Source organism: Macrosteles quadrilineatus, unplaced genomic scaffold, assembly GCF_028750875.1.
Source record: "Macrosteles quadrilineatus isolate MER2022 unplaced genomic scaffold, UCM_ALF_1.0 Scaffold_6__1_contigs__length_79288215, whole genome shotgun sequence".
NCBI lineage: Eukaryota > Metazoa > Arthropoda > Insecta > Hemiptera > Cicadellidae > Macrosteles > Macrosteles quadrilineatus.
In genome coordinates, this window is record NW_026542599.1 from 78884493 (window position 1) to 78895520 (window position 11028).

The 11028-nt window shown below is 37.8% G+C and overlaps 1 protein-coding gene across 1 annotated transcript in view; it reads left to right on the top strand.

Annotated features, from left to right (window-relative positions):
• LOC128997174 (voltage-dependent calcium channel unc-36-like) overlaps positions 1 to 10463 on the top strand; it is a 28901-nt gene extending 18438 nt beyond the window's left edge. Inside the window, exons 21-30 of the mRNA XM_054422768.1 lie at positions 1011 to 1104; positions 1632 to 1733; positions 2220 to 2332; positions 3364 to 3509; positions 3888 to 4130; positions 4317 to 4443; positions 5143 to 5320; positions 7217 to 7427; positions 8156 to 8299; positions 8948 to 10463. Coding sequence (XP_054278743.1) covers positions 1011 to 1104; positions 1632 to 1733; positions 2220 to 2332; positions 3364 to 3509; positions 3888 to 4130; positions 4317 to 4443; positions 5143 to 5320; positions 7217 to 7427; positions 8156 to 8254 — 1313 coding nt within the window. The 3' untranslated portion in view covers positions 8255 to 8299; positions 8948 to 10463. The remainder of the gene's footprint in view (positions 1 to 1010; positions 1105 to 1631; positions 1734 to 2219; positions 2333 to 3363; positions 3510 to 3887; positions 4131 to 4316; positions 4444 to 5142; positions 5321 to 7216; positions 7428 to 8155; positions 8300 to 8947) is intronic.
• Positions 10464 to 11028: the final 565 nt, after the last annotated feature.

An 11028-nucleotide genomic window follows, 5' to 3' on the forward strand; every position in this document is an offset into this window, starting at 1 on the left:
AAAAAAAGGATATAGGCCTAAATGTATTTTATTTTGTAAATAATGCATGCACGACTTCAGAATAAAGATTATATAATTCCAAATGGATAGCACTTCATTTTTTACGTTTATAGGGGTTGCCCGTTAAACCGATCTTTTGAGTTATCCGACCTAGGTTCGGTCCCGTTAGGGTAGGTTTAGAGGGGGTCTACTATAAATTTGTTTAAACTTGATTGTAAAGTGAATGTAGCTATTTATGGTGTGCAACAATGTAAGCCATTGCATGCAGCAGAAAAAATCCCTGTTTTCAATGCTTACACTGTGCTGCTAAAGTGAGGTGGTTTTAGTACATCCATAGACTAACCAACATCAACACAAGTAGACTTCTCCTCCCATTGTAAAATTTGAAGCTTGTTTTTCGTGTCTAGTTCATGTACACAGTGATACTGGGCGCTAGTGTCGACAAAATTTTCTTTCTATTATTTTAGGGTTAATTTCTTGATTTGTGCTTTACTGTTTGGTTATATAACTAGGGGACGAGCTATTGTTTATGATTAGATTGTATCATTTGGTTATAGCGGTTTTAAATGACTGAAATAACAAGAAACAAATTGTAAACAAAACAAGACCTCTAGTACAGTGCACCGGATATAACTAACAATATAATTGGATTCGGATGTTCCATAAGGATGAGAAATCTACCAAGGGGGTATGTTTTATCTATGGTACAACTAACTTACTTTAATTACTTGATTGATAACTTCCCCTATTTTGAAGACGTACAGCCAATAAAAAAAAAAAATTGTCTTGTGTCATAAAACTATCTGTTCATTATATATACGTAGTTTGGTCCTGAATTTCAAACAGTGTTCATAAACTTGTCATTCTATTGCAAAATTGTAACCACTCACCTATCTAAACATTCAATCCCTTGGTTAACTATGTTATGTTATAACGTAAGGTTGGACGACATAATACCTTTGGTGTACTATATCTACAGTACAGTAGTGTTGTTAATATTTGATGCACAGGTGACGTGGAGTTGATGCAACTTCTGGTGTTTGATGCTAAAAGCACCGACTCATCTTACAAAGACGTGGTGTGGACTCCTGACAACAATATTGAGTAAGTTTCATAACAAAATTTAAACAACTACTTGTACGAATAAAATTTAAGTCTTCACTCAGTATGCACAAGCTAATTGTAGAAATGTATAAAAAGTACACATTGCTAACCAGTCAACAGTTAGATCCAAAATAAGTTATGAAAAATCAATTTTACCTCCCTAAGAATATTTAGAATAAAACAAAACTTTTGGCACTCAAAATGGTGAATACATTAACAACAATAACAAATTATGTTAAAACAGCGCTTGCTTACATAACGTCTACTGATTTGGTGGGAAGATCTATCTTGACTTGTAAAATAATATAGGAACCAAATTATTATGTTAGTATATCTTAGTTTTGGCGATCAAGGAAGTAACGAAGGAATAAAACTTTACTTATTTACAGTTTTAATTGACTGTGTGATAATTACAGATCAGTACGAGAGATCTGCCTTCATGAAAAGTCATAGGATAATTTTTAGGGGTTGCTAAAAATAATCGTTAACGGTTGCTATGAAGGTTTTAATCTTACTGCGTTTTTCAGGAGGGATTTGGTAAAGAAGTACGGAGTATCAGTGAGGTTTGTAGCAACCCAGAGCGGACTTACGAGATGGCAACACATTACGGAACTTGCGGACGGAGAGCTGTAAGTAGAATGAAAACAAAAGTTTGGTTTTAGTTAAATGGAAAAATAGTAGTTATGAAGTTTTGTCTATGTCTATTGCTAGCTTGTGAAAATGAGAATCCAGTTTTTAATTGGCGAATTCATTAAATCATGATGCCAAATCATCAGGAAGGCAAAGATGAAAAGATAAAAGGATGTCGAGATAAAAGCGCTTTCATCCGTGGATGAGTTTGTTATTGTCAATATATAATGTCTGACAACCTGAAGATGTGCCCGAGCGGCATGAAACAGATGTAGTTGATTCTAACAACATCAAGAATCGTTTGAAGCAAAAGTTAATGTGAACCATTTAATATTGCAATTTTTAATCCAAAGGCTTACGCAGCGTAAAAAAAATAAATAAAAACAATGTGTTCAATAATTCTTTGTTTCTCAAAAGATTTTTTCTTTAACACTATGTTTTTAGTCCTGTATATCTTACAAAAGTAAATAAATAAACTGTCACAGAGAGTTTGGCGAGACGAACAACAAGGCGGTGGGAGAACCTTGGTACCGAGCAGCTGTTTTGCAACACTACATCAACGATGAAGACTTTGTGTTCTCAGTGCCTTTTGATTCAGGTCAGTACTACCAAAGAACTCCTTCCTTTACTTGTAAGTATTTGTTTTATTGAATGGTTGTTTGAAATTACTTATCGTTTATTGATAAGCTAAAAAGAATTAATTTACTTTTCTGAGTGCAGGCCAATTGCCTAACAACTGTGACGAGGGCCATTTTACAGCCTGAGGCTTGGCGGTGCGAGTGCCGTGCCAGCCAGGTATCCGACCAGTTCTACCGTGCAACGGTTAGGATGAGCAAAACTTTGAGGGATAAGATAAAACTATCATAACCTAACCTAACCAAACTTGCTGATTATGAAAAATTGAATTAAGGTTTACTAATCAAATTGATATTAGGGTAGCCCAGTTATGAAACTGTACCCAGTCTCCGTTAGATCATGCCCAATACACCACCCCCTTCCACTAATACAACTCACCTGAATCACTCTTACCCTCCAGGGAGGCGTACAGCACTTGGGCCTACCTGACGGTTTCGACAGTTTATGACCCCCACGACAAAGAATAGGAACGGCACTCGCTCCGTTTCCCTACTTTTCCACAAATTTGTTACCTTGCTTGTGATCAGAGCAACTGATGAGACTACTCTTTGTCTTGTGTTCTCGGGAGTTTGCCTCAGCGTCAGACCTTCAGATTTGATTAGTACCATAAACACTCGGCTACCCAGACTTATGCAAATAAAACTTATTTGTATATTGTAATGACATGGTTGATGGAACGGGGCGGGCCTTGTCCCAGAGCACGTCAGCCACAAATGGGGTTTTTGTGCTCCCCACTTGGTACATCAGAGTCTGTCAAACCTGAGTTGTTTGATGAACTGCAGCATCCTATGTATGAGCTCCTCCTGAGGAAGATGTGCTCTTGTCATTGTTCCAAGAATGCTTTCCCTTACCTCATTCAGAGCTGTGCAGTCATAGAAAAGTGCTTTCGTAATGTCATAGTTTATGATTAACTGTTTAAAGCAAAAGCTGTTTTTCACAAATAATTTACGAACTACATCAACAGCTCAAACTTATTACAACTCACTGTTACAGGCAACGTAGACAACCTCACAGTGACTGCTAGTTACGCCATCTTCCGCCGAGATGGAGGCAATGAAGCGCCCGGATCTGTGGTGGGCTTCCACCTCAGCCATTCTGCGTTGTTTGACCGCTTCAGAGATGTTACGGCAAAGACCAATGTAAGATACGCAAATCCAGTTAGGAGTGTAATGTTGGAAGATGACTAGAAAACTAAAAATGTATAGAACAGTTTTAAGGACAGTCATTATCTAATATTTTAAATCCCTTAGACTGAAATGTGGATAGTGAATCAGATAATCTTTACGGAACTTAACAATTTTTTTAATGAAATGTAATTGTTAATATATGTCTGTAAATGTATTGGATTAAGTCTCTTCTTATTTTGATTTTGTTGCATATGTTTGTCAGGTTGAGTGTAAGAAAGGACCGGTTAACTTTGTTTGACTAAATGAAGAATTTTTAATTTAGGTAATTTAATTTCAAGTTAATAGTACAAAACTTTATACATCACAATCTATCTTTTGTGTTGATTCCAGTGTAAAGACTGCCTAGACCCGTGCACCTCTGACACGACTGATTGTTACGTCATTGACGGCAACGGCTACATCCTGGTGTCGGAGAACCGACAGGAGACAGGAACGTTCTTTGGCCGGAAGGAGGGAGCGATCATGGAGGATATGATCTTGAAGAAGATCTTCCGGAAGATTCCGATGTTCGACTATCAAGCTATCTGCTTTGAAGTCACACACTTGAACAATGCAGCTGACATTCTGTGGACGGTAAATACTATTTTGACAGATGTTTTTTAAAGTTGGGCTAAAGTAGTTATTTTTGTCGAGAGAGTTAAATAATCAGAAGTGGAGGACATTAGCTGTAAAATTTGGCAGCTTCCAAGTTGTTTTGCAGCATTTCTGCTGTGATGACTATAAAAAATTTGTTGAAAAATGTTTTGAAAACTGTTCCAGCCTATTCGCTACTTCCAATGGATTATGCATTGGTTTCTATCACACATTGCTTGGCTCATTGTGGAAGCAAACTGGAATGAAGTTTTAGCGGCGAAATTCACTCATGAGGTGGCAGACATTGATGATGGTAAGAGAAAATTCTTTAAGCTGGTAGTTTAGTTTAAATATGTTTCTACCTAACTTAAATGAAAATGCTTGAAAAACTCACACTTCCAAGTGTTTACAGTATCGAATAATATTTTGATAGATGAATTAATTCCGTGAGCACTATTAATTATTCAATTATTAAATGTAGTGATGTATTCCCAAATCAAATGAACATTCAAATCCAAATTCTTACTTTTCATTAAGCTTAGTCATAGCACAAGTTCAGAAATCCCACATCTTCCCCAAAACAACCACTGTTCAATTTAGGTGGGCGTCTTCCACCAAGTTAGATCTGATTGGTGAGCTCAGAGTTCACAACAGACCTGATAAGCCGAGATTTGAATCCTTACAGTGCCTCGGCGAGGAGACAATGGCTTAGACCGCTCGGTCGTTAATCAGAAACAACAAATATTTACTACAAACTACATTGGTCAACCCAAAGCACAAGAGTAATAGTTCTCAGTTTGTCTAATCGGTGGCAACACGTGTGTAAGTTATAGTTTTTAGCTGTTTCAGTAGTGTTATGGCAAGGTTTAACTGACGGTTTAATTACGTAACCTACTGGCTGACATATTAAAATTTGGGGCATAAAAGGTAAATATTTTAAACCACTCAGCACAAAAGTAGTGTCGTAAGTTCTACAAAATGGATGTACAAAATCTCCTATGTACTTTTTCAGACTACTATGATATGGAAGCAGATAACATCACCACAACGCCGATGCCGACCATAGACATCAGAACGGTGAAGGCTACGAAGGCTTGCAAGTCTTGTGACAAGTTCGGTTATCTCTATCTTCTACAGAGCACCGAGAAGCAGGCCAAATACAGATCTTCCCATGAGGATCCTTGCCACAGGTGACACCTATTAGACAAGATTTTACACTAGATTTTTACGACTGACGCACTGAAGTGCGTATTTTAACATGTTAAGTGCGGTTGCGCGATGGCCGGCCGCTAATGCGCTGCATGGTTGGGTGCGCGAAAACGTTTAGATTTAGTTTCACCCCAAAGGAGAGGCATATTTACTATTACTGCGTTCCTCCACCAATAAAATAGTTGCATCTGAAAATGAAATATACTTGATTGAAGTATAAAACTGTCACAATAAGCGAGTGAAACAATGTCTTACAACAAAGGCTAACCTCATACTGCAAAATAGTTTGTAAAGGCACTTTAACGAGTGAGTATACTTGTCGCACGCCACTAAGTAGCGCTAGCGGTGACGAGATGACTTGTCATGCGCGGCCAACGTGTTAAACAGATTATAACAATCAAACCTGCCACCTAATGAACCAGTGAGCACTAAACTCACTCAGCTAACCAGCTGGGTATTCTGTGTGTAGAAAACGGTTTGTAAACATACATAGAATTCCTGTAGCCGAATTGAAAATTCACAGCTAAGGTGCAATCAATATCCTTCTCAGCTTGATTCTATTTATTTCATAACGAGAAAAACTCACTACGGTATGTATTGTCAAACATAGCTCAGATAAAAAGTGATACAACTTTTACTTATTGACTTTACTTATTGTATGTGTAGAAGCAGTTGGAGCTTTTAACCGTAATTTCTCCAAATAATTATACAAAATGCAAATGACTGATATTCCATTCCATTCCATTCCCATTTCGTTTTGTCATGAGAGCCGAAGCCCCCTGACTGCATACCCGGTACCTATCCTTTAGGACATACCCGGGCCCCATGATGTAGGCCGAAGCTTACGCATCAACCTTTAGCACATCATGGGCGGATGACTTAAGGTCATCAGGCTCGCCGGCTGCCGAAGCAGACCCTTCGGAAGGAGGGTTGCCCCTCGATCCTAACCAGGGATTCCGGCTGCTTATTTAAGCGTCACTCCACCTGGGTTCCACTAGGTCGAGACCTAGAGGTCCATGGTAGAGCGCCCCGACGCATTTAGTGCAAGCAACACTCGGGACCTATCTAATCCCTGACAGGCAGAACCCGCCATCGAAAGCCAGGAGGAAGGGGACCGTCAGCACGCTGACGGGGGGAACCCCAACCTCCCATTTACACCTCTGCCCGATCGAGGCCTTACCCATTGCTGGGAAACCAGAGATAACCAGAGCGATAGATCCCCAGATACCCCTGGCGGGCTCGGACCCAGCACCCGATCTACTTCGTTTGCCCGTCAGACCCAACATCACTGCCAGGCCATCAGGGTTTCCCAAAAGGAGGCAGGTATAGAAGTGGGACCCACCCGGATGAACCTATCCACCAGAGGTGGCGACACCCTTGACTCAATTGAGGTTCCGGGAAGAACCCCCCACACTCAAGATAACCATACCGTCCGTGCTCAGAGACAGGGATTGGTTTGCATAAGTACCTACAAACCGTTGCCCTCACACTGCGGAAAGTTACGTTGCCCTTGAGTGTCCCCGTGAGCTGCGGGTACTTGCCCGTTTTCACCTCCAGGAAAGGTTACTTCCAAAGTCGAGGATTTGCCCACTGAATGCCCAAAGAACCACAGACACAGGTAGGTTAGAGATTATGATGTACTTCCATCTCTCCTAGAGCTAAACACCCCTCCATCCTGGATAAAGGAATGTCACTGGGACCCAATGCCCAGTCGTCCATGTCTGTGGCCAACTTGAAAATGCCGATACCAACACGGAGCATTTACCTCCCCTCTGGGGGCAATGACTGATATTTATAACTTGATTGAACTCAATAAACAGATTGTCAAAATGCTTGAATTTCTTTTCAAAAATGTGTTAATGTTTTTTATTTCACAGGCCATACTTTGTTAGGCGGATCCCTCACACGAATCTTCTGCTGATAGTTGTGAAGGCTTTGTACGCTACATGTTCCAAAGATGAGACGACAGAGTTTTCCGAACTTCATTACGAGGACGAGCCAGAACCTCAGATACCAAGCTGTGTCAAGATGTATCTCAACGATCTTCCTCGAAGGAGGCTTTCGGGATGTTACAACCAGCATCCTCAGGTTTAAACTCTTAACAGTATTAACATTGCAATCTTTTGAATTTTTTTGTCTTTAAAGTGTGGGTTGAAGTCTATAGTGTCTTTAATCAAGGGGGGATTATGTGGATGTGCCTAAAATTCTTCTGAAGATTTTGATTAGTAGTTCCCCTTGGCAGTATGACTAAAGTTTTGATTTAATCTTACATTTTTGACCCTGCAGTCAAACAAACGATAGCCTTCTCTGACCTACCAAACTTCCGACAAGTTGGGTCTTAAAAACAAGTAAGACCTGATCCTGTAGATGATAATCCATTCTGCCCAATAAATCTGATAACTGATTTTCATAAGGATTATTAAACTCCAAAGTGCCAACGTGTAAAGAGTGCTTGTAAAAAAGTACAAAAACAAGATATTTTCTGGGACATCAAGAATATTTCTGGTGGCAAATTTCAAATTTGATTTTGTGAAGTTGGGTCGTTGTACGGTAAAGATATTTTTACTGGATTAAGGATTCTGATTTCACGCAAGCTATTTAAACAAGTTCACATAAGAATTTTGATAAATTGTTCATTTACAAATTGGAAAAAATACAACCTTTCCAGTTTTCACAATACCATATCACATTGATTAGTTGAAGTATGTACACGCCGGTAACTTTTTGTTATTTAATCTTATTCCAGTCAACAAATTCTGTGATGAAAACTGCTGATGAACTTTGTATTTTATGTTTTATTACTTGATTTCCGACAGGAACTGGAGATTGATAGATGTGGAAGAGGCTCGGCTCTGACTACAAGTTTGCTCTCGTTACTTCCGTCTCTGTGGATAATCGTCAAATACTGCTTATAACATTGTCCTTTCCTGTGTACAACTCTCTCAACCTAGACGAGGAAGGTAAATTATACTTTGAAATTACCATTGACACCTTTACTGTGATTTTTAGATTTACTAGTCCATATGTCCATTGCATAGGTAAAAAAATAATGTTTACCTTTTAAATTTTTTTTGAGGCAACAGTTTGAAACCTTTCCAATATTATACATTACTCTCAATATTAGTACAATATTATTATACATTACTCTCTACATTGTGTCTGTTCAAACATGTCTAAAGAGTATTGAAGAGGTTTAAAGTTACTTAAAAAACTCAAATGCTTTTTTAAAAATGTGTTAAATTTACCATATTGGTGACTTAACCGAATTGTTCTGTAATATTTTTCTGGTTTACAAAGGTACTGTACTGAAATAAACGTTTAATGGACGAGCTGTCGCCAATTTTTTAGAACATAGTCCCGTGAGACAGTCAAAGAACTAGTGTCTAAAATTATATTTCAAACCTTATTTTGTTACTAAGATAGTTGACAAGCATTATAGATGTTATAGCTTACAAGAAGTCGTTTTATCAGTTTGACTGAATATTCAACAGAAATCGGTAATCTATATTTCTAATCTAATCGGTAATCTATTGGGATTGAAAGTCAAGTTTTATCAATAGTCAAAGGTAAAAGTAATCGACCATAAACTTTAAATTGATTTTTTCCAGGATAATCATCTTCTACTTGATTCATCCACTGACAGATACGTGAGATGAATCGTTCTTCTACAATATTATGATCTCCAAACTGCATAGAATCATTGAGCATACTGTAGTAGACATGCTACCATTCCCACCTTCATGGACTAGAAACAGCAAATAGAACAATCGAATGAGCCAGAGTGTACTTAATTGCAGTTCTATTTTGTCCCCTAGTTTTTGATTCGTTGAATTTGAGTTCTATCCGCATATCATATGCGGTTACACAATGTTGACCTTTCAGTTGCATTTGGATAAAAATATGGCTTCCAAGAAAATAGCATTTGACAATGTAATCGGTGGCTCAACTCAACTGACATTCTCACTTAAAAGCTGGTCACAAAAATGGGAATGGGATGCCTATGTTTATCAATAGTAGATAGCATATAGATATACCAAAACATTTTAATTGGTTTTCCAGATATAGTTCTAATGTGGTTAAACATCCAACTGAAGGATCTAGAACTCTAGAAATACATGAAACACTATGGGGGCGAAACCCTAAACGTTTAACATTCGTCCCTACGCTATGTCATAAACTTTAAAATGACACCTCAATTGTAGAAATTTGTTAAGTAGGGCTGTAAGAGGGATTGTAAAACTTTTGAATGAAGTGTAAATAAACTATCCTGTATAGTATACTGTAGTTTGCATTTATAAATGTAGGGCGAGGAACTCTTTTTGACATTGATTACTGTTCAAACTGAAATGACCAAAGAATGAATAAAAATTAGTTAGATTAGCTAAGGCTAAATAATTGGCCATAGAACGATTGGCACACATTTTTAAACGATTTGGAATAGCACGACTGGCACTATCATTAGAGGGGATTAAGAAGGGTCAACCTGTAAGGTTTGAAGAGGCACGATTGGCACAAACAGCCCGGCCAGGTAGTAGCAGCCAAATTCCCTGCTGTGGTGCTTATTGAAGTAAGCAAAGTTTAAGTTTTCCTAAATAAAAACTAAAATCAACCTCACCTAAATTAAACATTTAATTTTCTATGGAAAAATTAACTATGTGATATTATCGGCAAATGACTGTCGTGCAGAGTTAAAATTCCCGTTTCCCTCGTTCGATGACATCTACCTCGTCGAGCGGTTGTGCCAATCGTGCCTTTTCTAAGCAGGCGAGTTGACCCTACTTATTCTGCTCAAATGATTGTGGCAATACTGCCATAGGCAGAAGGTCCAAAAATGTGTGCCAATCGTATGGTCCCCAAATAATTTGGGGTATATTCTTAAAGCCTAAAAGCACCAGAAGTGTTTTTGTTTTTATAATAATTCCAAAGATTCAATGTGAGTTTTACAGTATTTGGAATAGAAAAAGATAAATATGTTTTAATACCCAGATTTGATTAGGTATGTTGTTGGTTGTTGTTTTTTTAAAACCTTCTTTCATACTTTATTGTACTGTAACCACATACTATATGTGTAAACCTATTTCCTATGTATCGTAGCTATAGAAATAATAAATCTATTGAATGTTGTTAAGTGTTATAAATGTATATTGTGTAAATAAATTTGTATGACAAAGATACTTCAGAGCTCATTTTACAAATATTTTTACAAACACCTTTATTTGACCAGTTAAAAACTAAGAATGATTTTGAAGTTTAAGATGACAGAAAAAAATATTAGTCCTTAATTTTTTTTCTTTAGAAATTCAATTTGCTCAAAGAGTAGAATAAAAACACTCAAAAACAGAAATTGAACCAATTTATTAAAATTCATTGTAGTAGCCCCTGGACTAACTAATAATGACTAATATTGGTTTTATATTACCTGTCGTCAGTTCCAAATTGTAACTTTGGTCAATGCTACATTGGCGAGCTGCTATTTACAAGCATACAGTCCAGGATGATCACAACAGCCATATCCTCAACGATAAACTACAGTTTAAATCAAATATTATTAGTAACGCCCCACTCCAACTAGGAAACCTATCTGAACAGCTGACCACATCTAATAACGAATAAAATTCAACTAGATAGCGCTCATTGAACCCTCCGTCGACAGACTGTTCCGAGTCGTGTCACGGCAATGTTTCGTGTC